The 26,768-nt window shown below is 40.0% G+C and overlaps 2 protein-coding genes and 1 pseudogene across 10 annotated transcripts; 2 read left to right on the top strand and 1 right to left on the bottom strand.

Annotated features, from left to right (window-relative positions):
- Positions 1 to 13,166, top strand: SSB (small RNA binding exonuclease protection factor La). Of its 2 annotated transcripts, XM_058441332.1 has the most exons (13): positions 1 to 127; positions 465 to 507; positions 2,105 to 2,179; positions 6,936 to 7,039; positions 7,127 to 7,301; positions 8,246 to 8,353; positions 8,431 to 8,531; positions 9,924 to 9,995; positions 10,298 to 10,340; positions 11,714 to 11,854; positions 12,279 to 12,465; positions 12,603 to 12,734; positions 13,078 to 13,166. In XM_058441332.1, the coding sequence occupies exons 3-13, from the start codon at positions 2,114 to 2,116 to the stop codon at positions 13,164 to 13,166; spliced, it is 1,218 nt and encodes a 405-aa protein (XP_058297315.1). In that variant the 5' UTR covers positions 1 to 127; positions 465 to 507; positions 2,105 to 2,113. The 2 variants fall into 2 exon arrangements, with proteins under 2 accessions (XP_058297315.1, XP_032611326.1); XM_032755435.2 differs by lacking the exon at positions 465 to 507.
- Positions 13,167 to 26,724, bottom strand: METTL5 (methyltransferase 5, N6-adenosine). 8 transcript variants are annotated; one of them, XM_032755436.2, is made up of 9 exons: positions 26,677 to 26,724; positions 26,297 to 26,448; positions 24,044 to 24,106; positions 23,737 to 23,851; positions 22,627 to 22,808; positions 21,040 to 21,122; positions 16,917 to 16,968; positions 13,869 to 13,936; positions 13,167 to 13,269 (listed from the first exon to the last, which is right to left on the bottom strand). In XM_032755436.2, exons 2-9 carry the CDS (start codon positions 26,403 to 26,405, stop codon positions 13,231 to 13,233), a joined length of 711 nt encoding a protein of 236 aa, XP_032611327.1. In that variant the 5' UTR covers positions 26,406 to 26,448; positions 26,677 to 26,724; the 3' UTR covers positions 13,167 to 13,230. The 8 variants fall into 8 exon arrangements, with proteins under 8 accessions (XP_032611327.1, XP_058297356.1, XP_032611329.1 ...); XM_058441373.1 differs by having other exon boundaries at positions 26,297 to 26,460; positions 26,677 to 26,693; XM_032755438.2 differs by lacking the exon at positions 26,677 to 26,724 and adding an exon at positions 26,591 to 26,666.
- Positions 17,731 to 17,809, top strand: LOC116809744 (small nucleolar RNA U3; annotated as a pseudogene).
- Positions 26,725 to 26,768: the final 44 nt, after the last annotated feature.

The following is a 26,768-nucleotide window of genomic DNA, read 5'->3' as shown; positions in this document are numbered from 1 at the left end:
AGGAGTGCCGGGACGGTCCCCATCTTCTTGGAGCGCTTTAGGCCGGCCGGCGGCGCTGGGAAGTGGAGTCGTTGCTGTTGCCGTTTGTGAGCCTGTGGCGCGGCTTCTGTGGGCCGGAACCTTAAAGGTGAGTAACTCTCGGTGGCTAATGAGAAGCTACAAAAGGGCCCGCTTTGCTGGTGCGCGACCGCGCGTTTCCGTTCCTTACTGCTTCTCGCGGCGTCCGTCCGCCCCTCGCCTTCCTCACGTTCAGGCGGAGCGCCGCGTGGGCCGCAGCCGGAGGCGGTGGAGCCAAGGGGGCGCGGGCGGCGGCGAGGCTGCCCCCGCGAGGAAAGCGGGATCCTGGGGTTCCCCGCACGTGGCTGGTGCCCAGGCAGTTCCGCGGTTGCTTAGAGACGGGACTGTGGCTGCCCCCATCCCCATTGCGTCTTTTCGTTGTTTTTTAATTTTTTATTTTTTTTTACCTCCACCGCGTTCTAGTCTCACCGAAGGCTTGTGGCCATCTCTGTAAGTTTCTGGGGAGGTGGGCACGGGGTAAACGCCAGAGGGTTCCGTGGAGCCTATGGGACTGACTGGAGGCCAAAGAACTTTGGGCCGCAGATGTACCCCAGCGTCACTCTTTTTGGTCTGTTAGGGCCTTCATCGCTCACATCAGGTTTCAGTGTGAAACGGGAAAACGTGGGTAATATTTCACTTACAGTCGTACATTCTGGAAAAGTATCTGATGAAGCGCAGTTCCAAAATTAGGCCAAATAGGTTTTGCAGGATCTAAATAGTTCTTTTATTTCATCGTTTGCTTTGTAGGGGGCCCTAGATCACGGCAGTAACTTAGGAGTGTAGATTGTGATAGACAAGACAATGCATAAAATTGAGTAATTTCTCTAGGGGGATGTGAATCACACAGTACCCCGTTGCAAGTGCTTCCTATGTGTATCCAGGGTATCGAATGCAATTGCAGTGTATCAGGCGATGCTTCCAAGAAGTGTACCTACATCAGTTCATAACTAGAGTCAACTAATGGCAATATTCTTGATGATTTGTTCACATAACTTTTGTACAATTGGGATGACTGGGTGGCTTAGCAGAGTCCTGGAGGCAAGTACTTTGTAATTAGAAGACTTGGTTTGTAGTTTCTAGCAAACCAATAGCACAGCTTCCTTTTTTCCCTGCAGTGCTAATGTCAGGAATACGAAACAGGAAACTGGCTATCCAATGTATTAGTAAATTAGTAGGCATACTCCCCAGTTTAATGTTGTGTTAGTGTGACCACATTCTCCCATTTTTGTTTTCGTATGTTCCTTAGCATAGAGTATCTAAGGAACTGTAACGTTTTTCACCTTGAAGTTATGATGCCTAACTTGGTAACAAGGTTTGGGTAAGTCAGTTGTGACTACATTTTTAAAAAAATGAGGCGGGTCGCGGTGGCTCACGCCTGTAATCCCAGCACTTTGGGAGGCCGAGGCGGGTGGATCGCCTGAGGTCAGGAGTTCAAGACCAGCCTGACCAACATGGTGAAACCCCATCTCTACTAAAAATACAAAAATTAGCCGTGGTGGCGGGCGCCTGTAATCCTAACTACTCAGGAGGCAAAGGCGGAATCGCTTGAACCTGGGAGGCGGAGGTTGCAGTCAGCCGAGATCGCACCATTGCACTCCAGCCTGGGCAACAAGAGCGAGACTCCGTCTCAAAAAAAAAAAAAAAAAATAATGAACCCATACCAAACAAATGCACAGAGAGCCATGGTGATATATTGATAGATAGTTATCTGTTTAAAACTGGAAATGGTTGGTAAGTTATTGGAGTTTTTTTCCCTAAAACTTGCTTGACCAGCTAAGTGAAGATAAACGGTTTCTTGTCATAGAAGATGGGGTAGTGATTTACTGAAAGACAAGTTTTTTATAGTTTTTAGATTTTTTCATCACTTATTCCAAAGTGTTGCTTTGTTGAGATATATGAGAACTGAGTAAAGAAACTGAACCCGTGAAAATAGAAATTCTTCATTTTTTAAGAAAACAATGGGATATTAATACTTTGTAAACATTCTCTTTCTAGTCTTGAGTTTTATATAAAAAATAACTTTATGCTAATTTGGGAAATTTTACAGATAGCCACAATGGCTGAAAATGGTGATAATGAAAAGATGGCTGCCCTGGAGGCCAAAATCTGTCATCAAATTGAGGTATGATTCCTGTGCTATAAACTGCAAAAACAAGTGCCTTGAAAGAAAATGTAGGACCTCAACACAAATACAGAAAGAACATTTAATTTCAGTATATGGACATATTCAACATTTGGCTTGCCTTTGATTCTTAGATGAACATATAATAGCATACAGTTTTATATTGGTGGTGCCAGGTTGTGAAACTTAAGATGTACAAACATTTCAAAAGGTAACACTATAAACTAGAGTTACTTAATCTTTTTAAAATTTTAGTTTCATAGTCTCATATAAAATTTTAGCTTCATAGTCTTATATAAAATGAGGATAATAGTAGTTCTTTCCTCATAAGGTAGTTTGGAGGATTAGTGAATATAATGTTAAGTACTTAGAAGAATTCCTGACACATAAGTAACATAAAAGTCCTTGGTAAAGTACCTTCCCTGTTAAATAACACTATATTTTTGATGATCTTAGTAGTTTTTTTCTGTCCGGTCAGTTCTCAGCTGTTGTAACTTTAATATAGTATCTTTTTTTTTTTTGAGATGGAGTCTCACTCTGTTGGCCAGGCTGGAGTGCAGTGGCACTATCCTGGCTCACTACAATAGTATCGGCTCACTGCAGCCTCTGCCTCCTGGGTTCAAATGATTCTCCTGCCTCACCCTCCCAAATAGCTGGCATTACAGTAGCATGCCACCACACCCAGCTAATTTTTGTATTTTTAGAGACGGGGTTTCACCATGTTGGCCAGGCTGGTCTCGAACTCCAGACCTCAGGTGCCCACCTCAGCCTCCCAAAGTGCTGGGATTACAGGTGTGAGCCACTGTGCCTAGCCAGTAACTTTAATATAGTATCTGTTTTCAAAACCCTCTTAGCATTTTTTCAAATTTAGGTATTATGTTTATGTTAACGTAATACCCCAGGTGATCCGCAGTACCTTTGCAGTACCAATGCGGGAGGATGGCTTGAGTCCAGGAGTTAGAGACCAGCCTGGGCAACATGATGAGGCCCCCATCTCTACAAAAAAATTTTAAAAATTAGCTGAGTGTGTTAGCGGTTTACCTGTAGTCCCAGCTACTTGGGAAGCTGAGGTGGGAGGATTGATGGAGCCCAGAAGGTGGAGGCTGCAGTGGCTGTGATCATACCACTGCACTCCAGCCTGGATGACAGAGTGAGACACTGTTCCGGGGGCGAGGGGAAGAAACTTGAGAGTCTTTGTGAGCATACTGTGGCTGGGGAGGCTGCCTGATTTGCAAATCGTTCTTTGTTCAGTTAAACTCAAAAAAAACCTTAAAATCTGTACAATGCATCCCATGCAATAATGGTTGCATGGGAAATTATCTCTAAACTTAAGTTCTTGCTAAGAACCCCTCAGATCATATTGTTTGGTGTGGGGTTTTTCTGCAATTCTCAGAACTGCTTTTTTTTTTTTTAAGCTGCACCTCTCTGCATTTAAAATGTCTTATGTTCCTTTTTTTGGTATTAATTTCTTTATGACTGTGGGGAGAAAAATTAGAAATTATTCATTCTGTGTTTAATACTTAGAACAATACTAAGATGTATATAGAAAAGGTTGTATCTTTCCCACAACCTGCTAACTCTCAAATTCTACTCTTCTGAGGTAATCAAGGTTAAAAGCTTTTGACACTTTGCTTCATGCTCATACTAATTTTTTTAGTGGACCTTATATTTTACAACAGTTCTAGGTTTACAGCAAAATTGAGTGGAAGGTACAGAGATTTTCCATATATCCGCTGCCTTCACACAAGCATAGTGCCTTCACCTTTTAAAACATCCCCCACCAGAGTGGTACATTTCTTTTTTTTTTTTTTTTTTTTTTTTTCTGAGACGGAGTCTCGCTTTGTTGCCCAGGCTGGAGTGCAGTGGCACGATCTCGGCTCACTGCAAGCTCCGCCTCCCGGGTTCACGCCATTCCCTTTCCTCAGCCTCTCCGAGTAGCTGGGACTACAGGCGCCCGCCACCACGCCCGGCTAATTTTTTGTATTTTTAGTAGAGACGGGGTTTCACTGTGGTCTCGATCTCCTGACCTCGTGATCCGCCCGCCTCGGCCTCCCAAAGTGCTGGGATTACAAGCGTGAGCCACCGCGCCCGGCCCAGAGTGGTACATTTCTAACAATTTTATTTCCTTCCCTTTCCCTCGCTAAACATAGGATGCATTTTTGTGGAGAAAAGTTTTGTAATCAATACTTTTTTCATTCTCCTCTTTAATATGAAGCATCTTTCTAATTTTTTTAGCTGTAATCATTCTTTGACAAATATTCTTATATATAAATCTTAGTAAACATGTTTATTGATTTCTTCAAGGTAAAATTCTAAGAAGGAGCCATACCAGCTCAAGGATTATGCACATTTAAGAAAACACTGATAATTGTCAGTTTACATCTACCTGAATGGCTAGTTCTCTGTGTTCAAGTCAATACTAGGTAGTCTTGGTTTTTTTTCTAATCTTAGCCAGTTTGTTAGGGGAAAAATGCTGTCTCGTTGCTTTAAATTGTATTTCTTTGATTAATAATGAAATGAGGTTGGATTTTTTTTTTTAGTCTCACAGTACATTATTTATTTACTTATTTATTTGTTGTGATGGAGTCTCACTCTTGTCTCCCAGGCTGGAGTGCAGAGTGCAGTGGCGTGATCTCGGCTCACCACAACCTCCACCTTCCAGGTTCCTCAGCTTCCCAAGTAGCTAGGATTATAGGTGCATACCACTATACCCAGCTAATTTTTGTATTTTTAGTGGAGACGGGGTTTCACCATGTTGGTCAGGCTGGTTTTGAACTCCTGACCTCGGGTGATCCACCCACTTCAGCCACCCAAAGTGCTGGGATTACAGGCATGAGCTACTGCGCTTGGCCTATTTTTTAAAATTTTTACAAAAATCATTAGCTGGGCATGGTGGCATGTGCCTGTCATCCTAGTTACTTGGAAGGCTGAGGCGGATCAATTGAGCCCTGGAATTTCAGGCTGCAGTGAGCTGTGGTTGCACCACTGCACTCCAGTCTGGGCAACAAAGCAAGACCTGATCTCTGAAAAATAGTGTCTTTTTTTTTTAGACAGAGAGACAGTATTGCTCTCCGCTCAGGCTGGAGTACAGTGGCGGTGATCTCAGCTCACTGCAACCCCCACCTCCTGGGTTCAAGCTAGTCTTGTGCCTCAGCCACCCGAGTAGTTGGGATTACAAGTGTGCACCACCATGTGTGGCTAATTTTTGTATTTTTAGTAGAGTCAGGGTTTCACCACTTTGGCCAGTCTCTTGTCGAACTTCTGGCCTCAAGAAATTGACCCACCTCAGCCTCCCAAAGTGCTGGGATTATGGGCTTGGGCCACCGTGCGAGGCCAATAAAATATCCTTTAACTGTTTTCTATTAGGGTGTTCTCTTTTTACCCTTCTTCTTTGTTTGTAAGAATTCTTGACACATTTGTTTGTCTTTTACTTTTGTGTTACTTCTGGCATTCCAAATGGTCATACTTGGGTTTTTCCTTGGCTTGTATATTGAGAGTTCCTCTATGCTTAAATTTGATAAACATTTACTTTAACTTTTTCTTTTTTTTTTTTTCGAGGCAGCGTCTTACTTTTTTCCCAGGCTGGAGTACAGTGGCACAATTATGCCTCACTGCAGCTTCAACCTGCCAGGCTTAAGCAATCCTCCCACTTCAGCTTCCTGAGCTGGAACTAGAGGCACGTACCACCCATGCCTGGCCTTTTTTTTTGGAGAGCTGGGGTCTTGCCATGTTGCCTAGGCTGGTCTTGAACTCCTAGACTCAAGCGATACACCCACCTCAGCCTCCTAAAGTGCTGGGATTAGGCATGAACCACCACTCCTGCCCCCCGCCGCCCCTTTTTTTTTTTTTGAGATGGAGTCTCTTTTGTCAGGTTGGAGTGCAGTGGCACAATCTTGGCTCACTGCAGCCTCCACCTCCTGGTTTCAAACGATTCTCCTGCCCCAGCCCCCTGAGTAGCTGGGACTACAGGCGTATGCCACTATGTGCAGCTAATTGTTGTATTTTTAGTAGAGACGGGGTTTCACCATGTTGGCCAGGGTGGTCTCGCTCTCTTGACCTCCCAAAGTGCAAGGATTACAGGCGTGCGCCACTGTGCCCGGCCCCTTTCCCTTATTTTTTAATTTTAAAAAATTGGAAGGCCAGGTGTGGTGGCTCATGCCTGCAATCCCAGCACTTTTGGGGGGACGAGGTGGGCAGATCACTTGAGATCAGGAGTTCAAGGCCAACATGGTGAAACCCTGTCTCTACTAAAAATAACAAAAATTCGCTGGGCGTGGTGGCACATGCCTGTAATCCCAGCTACTCAGGAGGCTGAGGCAGGAGAATCACTTGAACCTGGGAAGCGGAGGTTGTGGTAAGCTGAGTTCATGCCACTGCACTCCAGCCTGAGCAACAGAGTGAGACTCTGTCTCAAAAAAAAATAAAAATAAAAATTGAGTGATTAACCAATTTATTCCAGTTCTTTTTATTTAACCATCTATTCTTTCCACACTGATTTCAAGAGGCTTTTCATATAATCTTTAAATATATTCTTCTTTAAGGTTTTCTAGTCTATTGACACATCTGTTACACTATTTTAGTAATTGACATTTTAGTTTTATCTTTTTGCTAACTCGTAAACATTATCGTATATTTGGGGAAAATGTTTTGCCTTTTGTAACTTATGTATTTTTAAATAACAGAAATCGGTACCGTAGTGTCAGGATTGGAGTCCATATTATACAGTGTTCTGAAATACATTGTAATTATCTCACAGTATTATTTTGGCGACTTCAATTTGCCACGGGACAAGTTTCTAAAGGAACAGATAAAACTGGATGAAGGCTGGGTACCTTTGGAGATAATGATAAAATTCAACAGGTAACAAGCTTTTAAAAATAATCTTTAGGTTTTCCGTTTACAATGAGTGCTACTGCTGAGTCTTACGTTTTTATATGTACTCTTCAGGTTGAACCGTCTAACAACAGACTTTAATGTAATTGTGGAAGCATTGAGCAAATCTAAGGCAGAACTCATGGAAATCAGTGAAGATAAAACTAAAATCAGAAGGTCTCCAAGCAAACCCCTACCTGAAGTGACTGATGAGTATAAAAATGATGTAAAAAACAGATCTGTTTATATTGTAAGTGGGCCTGTAATGCATTTAAATATCTTACATTTATTTAGAAAGTAAAGTATGGAAGAATAAGGGCTCAGGAATCACAGCCTCACTAATTACTGTATGTCCTTTCGTAATATTCTTAACCTAAGTTTCTTTTTGTTTTGTTTTGTTTTGAGACAGTCTCATCCTGTTGCTCACGTTGGAGTGCACTGGTGTGATCATGGCCCACTGCAGTCTTGACCTCCTGGGCTCAAGTGATCCTCCCACCACAGCCTCCTGAGTAGCTGGGACTACAGGCACATGCTACCATGCCTGGCTAAAAATTTTTTGTAGAGACAGGGGTCTCCCTATGTTGCCCAGGCTGGTGTCAGTCTCCTGGGCTCAAGTGATCCAATCATCTTGACCTCCCAAAGTGCTGGGATTACAGGTGTCAGCCACCATGCCTAGTCCTAAGTTTTATCTTCATAAACGTGGATATTTTCTACCTTGTAGAACTGTTGTGAGAATTAAATGAAAAAAAATACACCATTGGATGAAATCTTTGACATATTCTAAGCACCTATTGCATATTAGCTGTTCTTATTTTTCAGCAGCTAAACTTGATTGCAGTTTTCTTTAGCGTATTTTTAAATAGTTTTTTATTATGGAAAATTTCAGATACATATATAAATAGATTCAATAATGTACCATCACCAGCTTTAGTAGTTAATAACAGAACATGCAAATCATCTTGTTTTAGTTCTGCTTCAACTGAATTATTTTGAAGCAAATATCAGATGAATCACTTTTATTGTACTGGAGAATAGTGGCTCCTAAACAAGGCTGTTAAGTGATTAGCAAAGAGAAATATAGATAGATAGGTATATCCTGGGTTCATTTCAAGAAAAAATGAATCAGATTCTCTCCAATTGTTTATCTGAGAAGTCATTATTTGTTATTTGTACATTTCTTCCCACTCTTCACAGAAAGGCTTCCCAACTGATGCAACTCTTGATGACATAAAAGAATGGTTAGAAGATAAAGGTCAAGTACTAAATATTCAGATGAGAAGAACATTGCATAAAGCATTTAAGGTATGATAATACAGACTTTTTCTAGTTTTAAAATATATAGGACATAACTTAAAAAAATATTTTCCTTCCTTTTACAGGGATCAATTTTTGTTGTGTTTGATAGCATTGAATCTGCTAAGAAGTTTGTAGAGACCCCTGGCCAGAAGTACAAAGAAACAGACCTGCTAATACTTTTCAAGTAAGTCTTTTTGCTGATGTTTCTCCTGGCCTTTTAGTTATATGAACACACACTAGGGTAAGGAGCATGGAAGTAGTATCCCCTGAAAGGCCAATATTTTTAGTATCTTTAGATGACCTTTGAGAAATGCTTGATATTTGTTCAGTGAGAACTATAGTCTTTAAAAGTGTTCATTAGTACCTTTTCACTGTTAACAATTTTTTTTCTTTTTCTTTTTCTTTTGAGACAAGTTTCACTCTTGTCGCCCAGGCTGGAGTGCAGTGGTGTGATCTTGGCTCACTGCAACCTCTGCCTCCTGGGTTCGAGCGATTCTCTTGCCTCAGCCTCCCGAGTAGCTGGGACTACAGGTGCATGCCACCTTGTCCACCTAATTTTTGTATTTTTAGTAGAGATGGAGTTTCACCATGTTGGCCAGGCTGGTCTCGAACTCCTGACCTCAGATCATTCGCCTGCCTTGGCCTCCCAAACTGTTGGGACTACAGGCATGAGCCACCGCGCCCAGCCACTGTTAGCCATTATTAAAGGAGGTTATGTTTTAATACTGATTTTGCATCTAAAACTTTTAATCAGGCTGGGTATTAAAATTTGGGCTTTTGTGTGTTTGCAAAATATATCAATGCAGTTTTCATCTTATTTTTTGTAGCCTATATTCCTATCTTTTTTTTTTTTTTAACAGTACAAAGGATTTGAGATTTGGGTCACATTCTTTGTGTATGTGTGTCTAAGTGTCTAAAAATGGGGATGAACCAGAGCATTTTCATGATAAAATTAGGTGTAGGGCCATAGTTCCCTACTTTAGAAGATTGTACATTAGTCTTCTAAATGGTATATACTAAATTTGATTGACTTAGAGATGCACTCTGATGGGTCACAGTATCAGTGTTAAATCCTCAAAAATTATTTAACATGATTTTCGTATGTTATTCTTGGGTCTTGAGGATTTTAGAATTTTCTCCTTTTGTGGAATTAACACTATAGAAAACTGCAATATTATTTGCAAGACTTCGGATACACTTTTTTCCCTGTACATGAATGATAAATGAAAATCAACATGAAATTGCTAATGGATAGGGGGTTTCTTTTTGGGGTCATGAAAATGTTCTGAAATTAGTAGTGATGGTTGTACAACTGAATATACTAAAAAACATTCAAGGTACACTTTAAAAGAGTGAATTTTGTGGCACATGGATTTTTTCCTTAGTAAAGCTGTTATTTAAAAAAACATGAGAGAGTAATAACTTCCTTGGCATATTTTGAATTTTTAGTTGATGATTATGTTGATAGTAAGTGTGTGCAACATTCATTGCTGTGCCATGTCTTAAGTTATTCAAAATAATCTTCAGTCTTAACTTTGTTCTCGTGAACTTAGCCTGTGTACTGTTTGTTCTTTAGGGACGATTACTTTGCCAAAAAAAATGAAGAAAGAAAACAAAATAAAGTGGAAGCTAAATTAAGAGCTAAACAGTAAGTATGTTGAACTAATCGTGACATAATTTGAATTCTTTAAAGCTCTGACAGAAATATAGTTGGTGAGCTCTGAAATAGTGGCAGTAGACCTTTCTCTTTGCTAGTGAAACATTGAGATCTTAAGCTGCCTTGACAATCTTGGGGCCAAATTGCATTGCAGTCTAGCATTGGACGATCAAAAAAACCTAAGGACATCTGGCTTTGGTTAAGTAAGTTTAGTCATCACGATTGGTTAACTTTATTAGGACTTAATTTTCTTAAATAGAAGTATGTTATAATTATGATATTTTTATTTGTAGGGAGCAAGAAGCAAAACAAAAGTTAGAAGAAGATGCTGAAATGGTAAGTATATATTACTGCTATCTAGTACATCTGTAATTCAAAGTTAAATGAATAGCTTTTAAGTCTGAGGACTTTTTCAAGAAAATATGTAAGCAAAGCTATCTATAGTTGTTATTGCACTAAAGTAATACATCAGGTATTATACTGAGGGAAAAGAGAAAACTAAGGATAGGAAATATGTTCTAAAATACGGAAAAGGCTGGGTGCAGTGGCCCATGCCTATAATCCCAGCACTTTGGAAGGCTGAGGCGGGCAGATCACTTGAGGTGAGGAGTTCGAGACCAGCCTGGCCAATATGGTGAAACCCCATCTTTACTAAAAATACAAAAACTAGCCAGGTGTGGTGGTGCATGCCTGTAATCCCAGCTACTTGGGAGGCTGAGGCAGGAGAATCACTTGAACCCGGGAGGCGGAGGTTGCAGTGAACCAAGATCATGCCACTGCACTCCAGCCTGGATGACAGAGTGAGACCCTGTTTAAAAATAAAAAATATAATAAAACACAGGAAAATATATTTTGAAATATTCAGAAAAAGTTCATTTATGCCTAGAACTTATTTTTATGAGAAAATGTCCTATAACTTATAAAGATTCTAATCATAGGTTAATACATGACTTATTTTTGACTTAATAAGATACTGATGTGTATTTCCATTTAGAAAGTTACAGGTAAAAATTTTTATTTGGGGAAAATAATAATGACTATAAAATTTTTTTTTTTGAGACCAAGTCTCACTTTGTCACCCAGGTTGGAGTGCAGTGGCGTGATCTCGGCTCACTGCAAGCTCCACCTCCCAGATTCACGCCATTCTTCTGCCTCAGCCTCCCGAGTAGCTGGGACTACAGGCGTCCACCACCACGCCTGGCTAATTTTTTGTATTTTTTTTAGTAGAGACGGGGTTTCACTGTGTTAGCCAGGATGGTCTCGATCTCTTGACCTTGTGATCCGCCTGCCTCGGCCTCCCAAAGTGCTGGGATTACACAGAGGTGTGAGCCACCGTGCCCAGCCTAAAAATTTTTTAAAATATGATAAATGCTGCCTAGAATTATTTTCCAAGATAGTTTAATAGCCAGATTTATGTAGTTTATAACTAATTAAATACCAGTTGTATAAGATCAAATAATATTGAAAGCCATTTTGGAATAAAAGATGACAAAGGAAAGCACCAACATTATGAAATTACTTTATTTATTTATTTATTTATTTAGTTTTTGAGATGGAGTTTCGCTTTTGCTGCCCAGGTGGGAGAAACTACTTTAAAATAGCATTTTGGTTTCTAGTCTTTTTCTTGTATAGCTATAATGTGATGTGAGTCATTTCTGGTCTGTTGTTGCTTTTAAGAAACTTTTTGATCACTTTGTATATTTTTATAGAAATCTCTAGAAGAAAAGATTGGATGCTTGCTGAAATTTTCGGGTGATTTAGATGATCAGACCTGTAGAGAAGATTTACACATACTTTTCTCAAATCATGGTGAAATAAAATGGATAGACTTCGTCAGAGGAGCAAAAGAGGTTTGGAAACGTCCCTATCCTTTTTAGCAATCAGTTTGAAAATCTGTAGAAACTTAGACAAAATTAGTAGAAAGTAATTTTAAAAATTGTGTTTATTAAATTAGTTTCTACTTGATCATTTTGTTATTGTCACTAGATGTGATGTCTGATATTTTCTGAATTATACTAAATTAGTTTCTACTTGATCATTTACTTTGTTATTGTCACTATATGTGATGTCTGATAGTTTCTGAATTATACTATGAATAACTGTTCATACTGATGATTGCAGTTTTACTTCTGTAGCATTCCTTTTCTACTGTTCAGTAAAATTCATTCAAACTGGTAAAGACATGGAAGGTTTAGAAAAATTACTTTGAACAAAGAAATTAATTGTGGGACTAAAAACCAAGGGTATGGCTTTTGTTTTCTGTCTCTGGTATAGGGGATAATTCTATTTAAAGAAAAAGCCAAGGAAGCATTGGGTAAAGCCAAAGATGCAAATAATGGTAACCTACAATTAAGGAACAAAGAAGTGACTTGGGAAGTACTAGAAGGAGAGGTGGAAAAAGAAGCACTGAAAAAAATTATAGAAGACCAACAAGAATCCCTAAACAAATGGAAGTCAAAAGGTCATTTATTCTGATTTTTCTTTAACAGTTTGGTTGTTGAACCCATTTACTTGAGCAATAACTTCAATCAGTGTTCAAAAACATTGACAAGAGACTTAAAAAAATTATTTACAGAGCGCTCAATTGTGTCTCTACAGGTCGTAGATTTAAAGGAAAAGGAAAGGGTAATAAAGCTGCCCAGCCTGGGTCTGGTAAAGGAAAAGTACAGTTTCAGGGCAAGAAAACGAAATTTGCTAGTGATGATGAACATGATGAAAATGGTGCAACTGGTAAGTTTTTTTCTAAGTCCTTTGGTAGTTTCATGAGAAAATTTCTACTTCCATAAATAAATGATTTGCCAGAGAGAATAGGGATTTGAGCTTTTCAACTCCTGCATAAGTGCCATTCTTGGATTATTATGATTTACCTCGGTTATGCTGTTGTATAAGTCAGGGACATGATATTTGGAAGATGAATCTAGAGGTCAGGTCTGTACTAAGAGAAGCCTTTTCTCATTGGTGCAAGGAAGTTGTTGCATCTTTTTCAACAGTATCATTATTAGTAATTGTGCTCAGTATTAAACTAGAGCAGTACTTATGTTGAATTTAACAAAAATTAATTGTTACGTTATAGGACCTGTGAAAAGAGCAAGAGAAGAAACAGACAAAGAAGAACCTGCATCCAAACAACAGAAAACAGAAAATGGTGCTGGAGACCAGTAGTTTAGTAAACCAATTTTTTATTCATTTTAAATAGGTTTTAAACTACTTTTGTTTGCAGGGGCTTTTAAAAGGAAAACCGAATTAGGTCCACTTCAATGTCCACCTGTGAGAAAGGAAAAATTTTTTTTGTTGTTTAACTTGTCTTTTTGTTATGCAAATGAGATTTCTTTGAATGTATTGTTCTGTTTGTGTTATTTCAGATGATTCAAATATCAAAAGGAAGATTCTTCCATTAAATTGCCTTTGTAATATGAGAATGTATTAGTACAAATAAAATATATACTATATGAAAAGAGCAAAAACAGTTTTTGATTTTTTTTTTTCTTTTTGTACCCAAAGCATTTAGGAAAGAACTAGAATATTAGCTATTGACTGTGGGCCCTTCCCACAGGCCATTTATGGTGTCTCCTAGGCTGGCTTTCTATATTTACACAGGAAAGTTGATAACACTAGAAATAATTACTTGTCACAAAGCTTTTCTTTTTTTATTCTTTTTCTTTTTTGAGACTGAGTCTCACTCTTATTGCGCAGGCTGGAGTTCAGTGGCACAGTCTCAGCTCACTGCAACCTCCGCCTCCTGAGTTCAAGCGATTCTCTTGCCTCAGCCTCCTGAGTAGCTGGGATTACAGGCATGAGCCACCACGTCTGGCCCAGAAAGCTTTTCAATACCGAATGTAGACCAGCGAAAATCAAGAGACTTACTGATTTCTTTTTATGAAACTTGTATGATGCTGGCAGGTCATATCGAAGCTCTGTAAAACAAAAGCCACCTAAGGATAAAATTATATTTCCAAGCATTTACCACCCTTGACTAAACAACAACAAACAACAACAAAAACTAAGAAAAGTGTTAAGTGCTGGTAAGCTGAACATTTTAGACCCTTTAATTTATCCAAGCAGTGACTTGCTATATTCCTAGCATTGGCCATTGCAGCTTGGCATTTCTGTTATTATGGCCATTTATACTGAAATTTGAGGTTATAAGTGATGAGTTTAGAAGGATAAAAAGTGGACGAAAAAGCAAATCCTATGAAAATGATGGTACCTTTCTATTTTCAATTTCCTAATAGTCTATAACAATCTCATAACCATGCTTATTTCAAAATTTTCTTACCCAGAGTTTAATAATGGTAGTAAGTACCCATTTTCCTCCTAAGGTCTAAAACGAAAACCAGTTTTTCATATTTCTTCCTTCTAGAGAATAATGTAGATTCTCCAAACTCTTTACTACTGATCTATTTTAGAGGGATGGCAGTGAGTCTGCTACTCCTGTATGTCACAGCTTTCAAGTTTTAATGTGCAATCAAATCACCTGGGGATGTTGTTGAAATGCAGATTCTAGTTCAGTAGGTCTAGGTGGAGCCTGAAATTCTTTCTTTTTTTTTTTTGAGACGGAGTCCCCCTCTGTCGCTCAGGCTGGAGTGCAGTGGCGCGATGTGGGCTCACTGCAAGTTCCACCTCCCAAGTTCATGCCATTCTCCTGCCTCAGCCTCCCAAGTAGCTGGGATTACAGGTGCCCGCCACCACACCCAGCTAATTTTTTGGTATTTTTTAGTAGAGACAGGGTTTCACGGTGTTAGCTAGGATGGTCTTGGTCTCCTGACCTCATGATCCGCCTGCCTCAGCCTCCCAAAGTGTTGGGATTACAGGTGTCAGCCACCACGCCCGGCCTGAAATTCTTTATTTCTAACAAGGAAATCTCAGGGATTTTAATGTTGATGGTCTGAGGACCACATTTGGAGGAACAAGGCTCTGGCTTGGTATACTACTGGGACTGTTCTAAGGTGTTCCACACTGCATATAATACCTAAAACTGGCCAGGTGCAGTGGCTCACACCTCTAATCCCAGCACTTTGGGAGCCCAAGGTGAGCGGATGACCTAGGTGAAGAGTTCGAGACCAGCCTGGCCAACATGGTGAAACCTTGTCTCTACTAAAAATAATAATAAATAGCTGGGCGTGGTGGTGCGCCTGTAGTCCCAGCTACTTGGGGAGGCTGAGGCAGGAGAAGAATCTCTTGAACCCAGGAGGTGGAGGTTGCAGTGAGCCAAGATCGTGCCGCTCCACTCCAGCCTGGGCAACAGAGGGAGACTCCATCTCAAAAAACAAGAACAAAAAAACACCCCTAAAACTGTCTAAGTAATGCAACACTGAAAATAACAGGAAGACGAACAGAGGTATATATTACATTATTAATTATTATGAACAGTAATATATCTAGCTGTATGTTTAACACTACAGTGGCAACTCATTATTAGTTTATTATTGTGAAAAAACATGTTCCCTTATTGCACTCTTATTTCAGGCTTAGATTATAATTAGCTTGTAGTTATATGCTTTTCCTGTTTTGATGTTTGTGACTATTACCCAATTTAGTAATAAAAATGTATCAAACATGATTTACTCATAGTGTTGATATTTAGAAGAAAAAGATAAATGTTATTTGATTCCAGGGGCAATTAGAGAATAGAATTAGAGGCTGGGCTCAGTGGCTCACACCTGTAATCCCAGCACTTTGGAAGGCCGAGGCTGGAGGATCACTGAGGTCAGGAGTTCAAGACCAGCCCGGCCAACATGGTGAAACCCTGTCTCTATACTAAAGATTAAAAAATTAGCCGGGCATGGTAGTGCATGCCTGTAGTCCCAGCTATTCGGGAGATTGAGGCAAGAGCATCGCTTGAACCCGGGAGGTAGAGGTTGCCACTGCACTCCAGCCTGGGTAACAGAGCAAGGCTCTGTCTCAAAAAAAAAAAAAAAAAAAAAAGAAAAGAAAATGAAATTAGAAAGATTATCCAGGAGTAATGTGATGGCATTTTCCATGAATGAATTTCAAACCAAGATCTGACCAACTCCAAGCCCATTTTTTTTTTTTTTTGAGATGGAGTCTCGCTCTGTTGCTCAGGCTGGAGAGCAGCGGCGCAATCTCAGCTCACTGCAAGCTCCACCTCACAGGTTCATGCCATTCTGCCTCAGCCTCCTGAACAGCTGGGACTACAGGCGCCTGCCACCACGCCCGGCTAATTTTTTTGTATTTTTAGTAGAGACGGGGTTTCACCGTGTTAGCCAGGATAGTTTCAATCTCCTGACCTTGTGATCCACCTGCCTCAGCCTCCCAAAGTGCTGGGATTACAGGCGTGAGCCACTGTGCCCGGCCCACGTTGTTTGTTTTTGTTTTTTTGAGACTGAGTCTCCTCTGTCATCCAGGCTGAAGAACAGTGGTGCGATCTCGGCTCACTGCAACCTCTGCCTCCGGGACTCAAGCGATTCTCCCGCCTCAGTCTCCCAAGTAGCTGAGATTACAGGTGTGTGCCACCGTGCCCGGCTAATTTTTTATATTTTTAGTAGAGATGGGGTTTCACCATGTTGGCCAGGCTGGTCTTGAACTCCAAACCTCAGGTGATCTGTCCACCTTGGCCTCCCAAAGTGCTGGGATTACAGGCGTGAGCCACCACACCTGGCCCCCAGCCCATGTTTTTAGCCATTGTTCTGCTATACAGTGTTCTGCCTAAGTCTGGAGTGACCAAATACTTGAGTGCTATTAGAAATTTTCAGTAAATCGCATAAATTAGGACAGTCTCAGGCTAAGTGTTCATTCTGCTTTTACTCCATTTCCAATCTATTACCAGTCATGCACATTTTGCCACACTGTAAAGCATACTTTATAGTATATCTTCTCAGCACCTGCATGACAATTCTGGTTGGGCAAATATATATTGGCCCTTTTGGATATTAGGATTGAGATTTGTCTTACCTGCTATAATATCTATCTTGATTTTCCATTCTGCAGCTTTCTTTTGAACATGCTGAACATAAATAATATGTTGTTATGAGCTGATTTTTAAATAATGATTTTTTAAAATTGCTTTTTACTAATACTTGAGATTGAGTTTTTAAGCTTAAAATTTCATTAGAATCTAGACGCTTATAAAAATTTCAATTGAATGGATAGTATTCTGAAAATAAGAAATCAATTTCAATACATTTAACAATCTGAACCAAATCACACAATAAATCCAAGTGATAGAAAGCTACTCATGCGCCACATAATGCCATTTGGGGTTATCTAGGGACTGCATATATTTTGGTAGTCCCATAAAATTATAAATGGAGCTGAAAAATTGCTATTGCCTAGTGATGTAGCTATCTTGACATCATAACACAACACATTACCGTCTTGGTGTTTATATATGTTTAGATCAAAAGAATACTATTGTGTTACAATTGCCTGTAGTATTCAATACAGTAACAGGTTGACAGGTTTGTAGCCTAGGAACAATAGACTATAACCACAGAGCCTCCGTGGTCCACTCTATGTTTGCACAATGATGAAATCACCTCAGGATGCATTTCTCAGAATGCATTAGTCAGAACATATCCCTGTTGTTAAAGGATGCATGACTATTTCAGAAATCTATCAAAGGTGTAATGTTCTCATATGGTTTCTGTAGCATTATTTCATTAATATATACAGCTAGCTAGCCTAGAAACCATTTGGCAGAGATATATGTACATGGGGAATTCAGTTCATGCGGTAAAACTGAGTTTTATAAAATTCATGTTATGCCAAGACTACACTTTCAGGGATCATTTCTATAGTTCGTTACTAGAGAAGTTTCTCCGAAAGTGTAGAGCACCGTATCGTGAAAATGGCCATACTGCCCAAGGTAATTTATAGATTCAATGCTATCCCCATCAAGCTACCACTGACTTTCTTCACAGAATTGGAAAAAACTACTTTAAATTTCATATGAAACCAAAAGAGCTCACACAGCCAAGACAATCCTAAGCAAAAAGAACAAAGCTGGAGGCACCACGCTACCTGACTTCAAACTATACTACAAGGCTACAGTAACCAAAATAGCATGGTACTGGTGCCAAAACAGATATATAGACCAATGGAACAGAACAGAGGCCTCAGAAATAACACCACACATCTACAACCATCTGATCTTTGACAAACCTGACAAAAGCAATGGGAAAAGGATTCGCCATTTAATAAATGGTGCTGGGAAAACTGGCTAGCCATATGTAGAAAACTGAAACTGGATCCATTCCTTACACCTTATACAAAAATTAACTCAAGATGGATTAAAGACTTAAATGTAAGACCTAAAACCATTAAAAACTCTAGAAGAAAACCTAGGCAATACCATTCAGGACATAGGCATGGGCAAAGATTTCATGACCAAAACACCAAAAGCAATGGCAACAAAAGCCAAAATTGATAAATGGGATCTAATTAAACTAAAGAGCTTCTGCACAGCAAAAGAACCTATCATGAACGTGAACAGGCAACCTACAGAATGGGAGAACATTTTTGCAATCTATCCATCTGATAAAGGGCTAATATCCAGAATCTATAAAGAACTGAAACAAATTTACAAGAAAAAAAACAGCCCCATCAAAAAGTGGGCAAAGGATATGAACAGACATTTCCCAAAAGAAGACATTTATGCAGCCAACAGACATGAAAAAATGCTCATCATCACTGGTCATCAGAGAAATGCAAATCAAAACCACAATGAGATACCATCTCATACCAGTTAGAATGGCGATCATTAAAAAGTCAGGAAACAACAGATGCTGGAGAGGATGTGGAGAAATAAGAATGCTTTTACACTGTTGGTGGGAGTGTAAATTAGTTCAACCATTGTGGAAGACAGTGTGGTGATTCCTCAAGGATCTAGAACTAGAAATACCATTTGACCCAGCAATCCCTTTACTGGGTATATACCCAAAGGGTTATAAATCATGCTGCTATAAAGACACATGCACACGTATGTTTACTGCGGCACTATTCACAATAGCAAAGACTTGGAACCAACCCAAATGTCCATCAATTATATAGACTGGATAAAGAAAATGTGGCACATATATGCCATGGAATACTATGCAGCCATAAAAAAGGATGAGTTCATGTCCTTTGCAGGGACATGGATTAAGCTGGAAACCATCATTCTCAGCAAACTATCACAAGGACAGAAAACCAGACACTGCATGTTTTCACTCATAAGTGGGAGTTGAACAATGAGAACACATGGACACAGGGAGGGGAACATAACACATGGGGGCCTGTTGGGGGGTGGGGGGCTGGGGGAGAGATAGCATTAGGAGAAATACCTAATGTAAATGACAAGTTGATGGGTGCAGCAAACCAACATGGCACATGTATACCTATGTAACCTGCATGTTGTACACATGTACCCTAGAACTTAAAGTATAATTAAAAAAAAAAAAATCATGTTATGCCAAGCTGTGCAGAAAAGAGTTCACAGCAGGCCTGGCTGCTTATCCTTAGAAAGGCCTGCTTAGTTTGGCCCTTGGCTGGAGATTGGGAACTTAGATTTTGGGAAGGTTCCCACTCCTTACTCCCTTAATAATAGTTCTCACTGTGCCTAACACTGTTTATGCTGAACACCTGTTTTCCTACCGGGAGTCTAGAATTTGGGTATGTGTCAGAAAGGGAATTGCCTACATGATCAGTCCCTAATAAAAGCCCTGGGCACTGAGTCTCTAATGAGCTTCCCTGGTTGGCAATGTTTCACGTGTGTTATCAATAATTCATGCTGGGAAAATTAAGTGTGTCCTGTGTTATTCCACTGACAGAAGACTCTAGAAGCTTGGCCCTGGTTTCCCCCATTCTCTGCCTAATGCACCTTTCTCTTTGCTGATTTTGCCCTATATCCTTTCACTGTAATACATCATAGCCATGAATGAGACTAGATGCTGAGTCCTATGAGATTGTCTAGTGAATCATTAAACCTGAGGGTGTTCTTGGGGACACACGTTTGGATACCAATGTTTACTGGTGTTTGCTTTCATATATAGTGAGGATTTATTTACTAGCTATGTTGTGTCCTGTTGCTTGCCTACATGTACCACTACTTATTACTAGCAGTATAGTTCTTTTTAGCTGTTATATTTTATGTTTTTTAAAAGGTTATCAGATTACCATATAACTAGAATGTATTATTTCCAACTGGGTTCTTATACACTGTATTGACATGAATTAAGTATTTTTCCTACAAAATCACTTTAAAATCTTTGAATACATGTATGATTTAAATAATAATAGCTAACACATAGCAATTACACGTCAGACACTGATCTAAGTGCTTTGTAAATATTAACTCATGTAATCCTCACAATCTTATGAAGTACAATTGGTACTCTCAGTCCCTTACACTTAGAGTATAGGTGAGGATAGTATAGATGACAAAAGCTCAATTACCTTGATGATGAAGCTCAATTACTTTGACCAAGAAAACAGCTGGGAGGCAGCAGAACTTGGATCTGAACCCAGAGAGTCTGGTCTGGCTTCAGAATCTCTGTTCCTAACCATTGTGTTATACTGACACTATAAAAATGTACTGCCCCTCCCCCCAGTTTCCTGGAATACAACTTACACACCTCTCCATGTGTTATATGCTGCAAAAGTAAGAATAGGTGATTTCTGAACTCAGATCTGTTTAGCTCCAGGCTCAGTGTTCTGAAAACCTGGCCTTACTGCCTCCCTTAAGTACATCAGGCCACACTGGGAAAATGGGACAAAAGGGATCAACTAAGACTTACTCAGAGAAACCAAAACATACAGTAATCCTAGTTATAACACACTTTTCTACTCCTGAGTTATAGTCTCTCCTCTGGCAACAGTTCCTGTCTGAAAAAAATCTTTGAGGAAATAAGTCTTATAGCCTGGAAAAAGGCCAATCAGATGCTAGCTGGTTAAGCAGAAAATTTAGTTCCTAAGTTTCAGATGTCAAAAAGGTCAGGAGAAATAGATACTGTGGTATCTAGTATTCACAACAAATCCTAAAAACACTGTCATGAATTTAAAAATAAATGCCACAGAATATCAGATGATTTGAACTTACTTCTCTAGTTGAGGATTTGTGTAAGGAATATACTGCTGTTCTTGCCATTTCCAAAGCAGTCTTTAGAAAAGCCATATCTGTCCCTGTGAAGAGTAGAAAAAAAGCTCCTATTTACCTCTTCTCAAAATAGAAGATTAAGTCAGTAGGATTTAGAAACATTTTCTTCCAAACTTCAAAATAGCCACCTTGAAATCTTTCAGCAATAAGGGTACAAATAAACTATCAAAATATTATTTTAAGGCTGGTAGAATAAAACCAGAATTATACTGTCTTGGTTAAATAAGGATAAAGTAAAAATTTTAATATTATATTCCAACATTAATGACTTCAAAAAGGGGAGAAGGAAATGCATAGAGTACTATTCAGAATCATCTTGGTGAGGGCAGGGTACTTTTTAAACTATGCATGTCTTTTTTTTTTTGAGTTTCACTCTTGTTGCCCAGGCTGGAGTGCAATAGCACGATCTCAGCTCACCACAACCTCTGCCTCCCAGATTCAAGTGATTCTCCTGCCTCAGCCTCCCTAGTAGCTGGGATTACAGGCATGCGCCACCACGCCCGGCTCATTTTGTATTTTTAGTAGAGACGGGGTTTCTCCATGTTGGTCAGGCTGGTCTCAAACTCCCGACCTCAGGTAATCCACCCACCTCGGCTTCCCAAAGTGCTGGGATTATAGGCGTGAGCCACCGCGCCCAGCCAAACTATGCATGTCTTTTTCTACCCTCACTGACTTCCTAACCTCCTTGCCCACAGTACACACAAAATTAACAGCCACAGTGAGTCACTGTTACTGATGGGCACATGTAGAAACCCTTGGGTCTGTTAAGACATTAAAAAACAGATTCTAAGAGTATAAAATTCTTTCTATGTTTCAAATTCATTCATAAGGGTTAGGCAAATTATTCCTGAAAGCAAATGGGAGATATACCATAAATGACATGACTATCTTTGTTTACTTAATACAAATTTGTAAAAACGAAAGTTGAAAAACTCAGTTTCTTAGCCATGCATTAAACAAATTGAAATGTAAATTATAAGAACTATACAAATAAGAGATTGGTTTACTTAATGAAGAGTAATAAAATCACTTAGCCTTGGTTTATTTAATGAAGAGTGATAAAATCACTTAGCCCAAACAGTGATAAAAATGGTTTTTATTTTTGTTTAATTTTTTCTAGACAGGGTCTTGCTGTTACCAAGGCTGGAGTGCAGTGGCACATTCATAGCTCATGGCAGCCCTGAATACCTGAGCTCAGGTGATCCTCCCACCTCAGCCTTCTGAGTAGCTAGGACTATAGGCACACCACCACACTTGGGAAATTAAAATGTGTGTGTGTGTGTGTTAGAGGCAGGACACCACCACACTTGGGAAATTAAAATTGTGTGTGTGTGTGTGTGTGTGTGTGTGTGTATGTGTAGAGGCAGGGTCTAACCCGGGATGGCTACCAACTCCTGGCCCCAAAGGATCCTCCTGTATCAGCCTCGCAAAGCACTGGGATTACACGCCTGAGCCACTGTGCCTGGCCTTAAAAATGGTTTTAAAATCTTTTCTATAAATATACCAATATACCCGATTCTTGTTACAAACCTTTATTATTTTTGGTCCCAAAGGGAGGATTCATAATTACTGTATCGAATGACTTGGACATTCTGTTAGATAATAAGCACACATCACATTGAACCATGTCAATATTTGTTAACTCAAACTCTTCTGCATTCCTATTAAATATTTCCAATGCATCTTCATCTATGTCAAATCCAACACACAACCTATAAATACAAAACACACACAAAGAGTGGCGACTTATAGCTCCCAAGTAAAAACAAAACCAAAATTAGCTATTTTTTTTTTTTTACCATATATCTTTTTAACCCAATTAGCAAAATAAGAGTGAGTGTTTTTTTCTTCTTTTTTCAGACAGGATCTTGCTGTGCCACCCAGGTGAGTGTAGTGGTGCCATCTTGCACTGCTCAAGCAATCCTCCCACCGCAGCCTCCCAAGTAGCATGCATTAAACAAATTGAAATGTAAATTATAAGAACTATACAAATAAGAGATTGGTTTACTTAATGAAGAGTAATAAAATCACTTAGCCTTGGTTTATTTAATGAAGAGTGATAAAATCACTTAGCCCAAACAGTGATAAAAATGGTTTTTATTTTTGTTTAATTTTTTCTAGACAGGGTCTTGCTGTTACCAAGGCTGGAGTGCAGTGGCACATTCATAGCTCATGGCAGCCCTGAATACCTGAGCTCAGGTGATCCTCCCACCTCAGCCTTCTGAGGCGCACGCCACCATATCCAGCTAATTTTTGTATTTTTTGTAGACATGGGGTTTCACCATGTTGCCCAGCCTGGTCTCAAACTCCTGGGCTCAAGTAATCTGCCCACCTTGGCCTCCCAAAGTGTTGGGATTACAGGCGTGAACCACTGTGCCCAGTCAAGTGTAACAGCATAATTTCCAAACCTGGCAGGGGTTGGAAACTCAGGTTTGTATAAAAGGAACTGCTGCTTTCACCATTTTTATTTAATTTGTGTAGTTTGTTTAGATCTTCTGCCCATTCAAAATGTATTCAGTATCAGATTTTTGCTTCCTATATCTCATTCTGTGGAGTCTCATAAATATAATTCAGTTAATCCCATTGATGCTCCTTATTAAAGCCACCCAATACCCAAATAGCATATATTGCATTACGTACCCTGCTCCTAACATTGCAGTTCCGATGCTAAGTACTCCACAACCACATCCTAGATCTGCAACGACTTTATTTTCAATGTCATCATAAGTGTTATGGATTGTATAGAGCATACATGCTAAAAAATAAAAGAAAGAATAAGCAAGCTGGTGACTAAAATCTAATTTGTGCAAATGACTCTTTCTAAAATAATTTCTTGTGTTGCATTACTTAGTCCTCCCCAAATGCCATTCCAGATTATTTTTTTAAAAGATAAGGTGTAATAATTTGGTATGTCGTAAGAGGCACCATAAAAGAAGCTAATACCCACCAGTGTTTCTCAAAAAATAGTCTCTGCTAGCCATGCCAAGAATGACAAAACTGTGACCAGTCTCTGATGCAAAATAAGAAAAAAAAGTCAAAATGTTTAGTTTTTCCTCAGCTTGTTAAAAACATTGCCATATACTCATATTGGTTCTTTCTTTGATGCTGAAATATTTTTATGAAAGAATGGTAAGAGTAAATGGTTTTTTAAAAAATCCTTTTTTGTCAACATAAATTTGGCAACTCTATCAATTTCCAAAATTGTTCTGAAATTTTACTTAGCTGTGAAATCTATAAGACTAGGAACCACTATCAAACAAGCATTAGCATCACAAAGACATAGAACCTTTTTTTTTTTCTTTTTTTTTTTTAAACACAGGTTCTCACTATATTGCCCACGCTGGTCTCGAACTCCAGGGGTCAAGCGATCCTCCCACCCCGGCCTTCCAAAGTGTTGGGATTACAGACATGAGCCACTGTGCCTAGCCACAGAACTTTGTTATAACAAGTTTGTCACCAGAACACAAGCACCATAAGCTCCGCAATGTAGCCTTTAGACACACATACTCATGATCTACAGACATATATATTCATAATCTACAAATGAGACCTGATAATAGAACTACTGGGTGTTAGATACACTGAAGGTTAAACATGAATACCACCACCACCGATATTTCCCTGAAGATATCTGAACCCATCAAGGACTGTTGGCCATTGATACCTGCGGATCCAGAGTTTTTTTGTTGTTGTTGTTTTTCAGAGACAGGGTCTACCTCTATCACCCAGGCTGGGGTGCAGTGGCAGATCAGAGCTCACTGCAGCCTGAAACTCCAGGGCTCAAGCAATTCTCCTGCCTTAGTAACAGCAGCTGGGACTATAGGCACATACTACCACACCAGGCTAATTTTTTTTTTTTTAAGAGCTGGGGTCTCACTGTGTTGCCCAGGCTGATCTTGAACTCCTGGGCTCAAGTCATCCTCTTGCCTTGGCCTCCCAAAGTGCTGGGATTATAGGGGTGAGTCACTGTACTTGGCCAGGTTGTTATTATTTTTTAAACTGGATATCACTAAAAAAACCTACAGTCAGAAGACCAGTAAGTCACTGTTTGAGAAAACTGGTCTTAACCTCGACACAGTAGTTTTGTGTAAATTTTTGGTTGGAATCATGACAGTATCTTGGGGTTAAGTGCAAATACACATGTATTCTCCTTGACTTTCATTGGCAACTTAGAAACAACTATTTTGGAACTGGAAAAAACTCCTTGCAGGTACTCTCAGAAAATTAATTTTCCTAAGGGGCCAGCCTCAGCGGCTCATGCCTGTAATCTCAGCACTTCTTGAGGCCCTGGTGGGAGGATTGCTTCTGCCCAGGAGTCTGAGACCATCTTGGGCAACATAGCAAGACGCTGCCTCTACAAAAAATAAAAAATATTAGCCAGGCATGATGGTGCATGCCTGTAGTCCCAGCTACTCGGGAGGCTTAGGTAGGAGGATCACTTGAGTCCTGGAGGTCAAGGCTGCAGTTTCCGTGATCATGCCACTGCACTCCAGCCTGGGTGTCAGAGTGAGACCCTTATCTCAAAAAATAATAATAATAAATTTTTTTTTCCCCTAAGGCTTCCCAATGACTTCGGTAACACAGATATATGTTTTCCTGTATTCTCTCTTGTACTCCCAGTATCAATGTCTGGCATGAAGCAACAATGCTAATGCTCAGAATGCTCAGAAAATCTGTTAAAATATGCATGCTCATCTTTACACAGCACATACTCTGATTTTGTTAAACTATCATTCCACTATCAACTCTGGTATTCATTACTAGGGCAGAGTATAGCACAAGAATCCTTGCGTAGGCAATTAGTAGCAATGGGAAATTGATCCTTATTTAGTAAATGTTTACTGAGCTCCTAAATAGTACCAGCGACTCTTCTGGGCACTGAGAATCCAAGTATGAACAAGACTAACAAATTCCTTGTCCTCAAAGAGACTGTAATGTGAGAAGAGAAAAAAAACACATTAAAAAGATGTCCGGCAGTGTTAAGGGATATGCAGAAAACTAGACAGTAAAACGATAGTGTGTGTGTCTGTAGAGGCGTGCCTTGAGCTGCAGTGTCAAAGAAGACCTCTCTAACGCGATAGGTGATCTTTCAGCAGAATTTCTCTAGACATTCTCTGTATCCAAATAACTGTTCTATTTTTATCACAGAATAGACTGGACTAACTCCGAAAGCCGGGGCGTAGTGAACCAGCCGCCCTACCTGCAATGTGCGGCCTGGTAGGATATTGTTCTAGAAGTAGCTTGGGCTTTTCGAATCCATCCACTTGTTGCAGGCGACTCTCTAGTTCCTTAAGCCTTACTTTCTTCATTTTGTTTTAAAGTATGGACTCGTAGGGTTTCAAAGCACAGGATCTGCGAAGAAATCTATTGAACTGGGATCTTGTATCCTCCCTACCCCCAACCTTCTCCCCTTTTTCAGCACCGCTGGCCGGACCCGAAGACGCGCCCTAAGGAGACGCCCGGACTCAGGGCACGGGACGAGCCTCTGACCCACCTCCCGGGTAACCCAAGCCGCCCCAGGAGACGGCGGTGGCGCGTTGCTGTAGCAGCCCCAGGATCCCTCGCGCCACGACCACGCACCTCTGGAGGCGACCCGCACCTCGGCCGGGGCCGGAAGCGCCAGGCCGCACGCGCGTACGCGTTCGCCGCCCAGCGGCCCGGCGCCGAGCTGC

This window comes from Hylobates moloch, unplaced genomic scaffold (assembly GCF_009828535.3).
Source record: "Hylobates moloch isolate HMO894 unplaced genomic scaffold, HMol_V3 SCAFFOLD_1, whole genome shotgun sequence".
NCBI classification, from domain to species: Eukaryota; Metazoa; Chordata; class Mammalia; order Primates; family Hylobatidae; genus Hylobates; species Hylobates moloch.
Note: the sequence above shows the minus strand (reverse complement) of the source record. Positions and strands in the feature narration are given on the sequence as shown.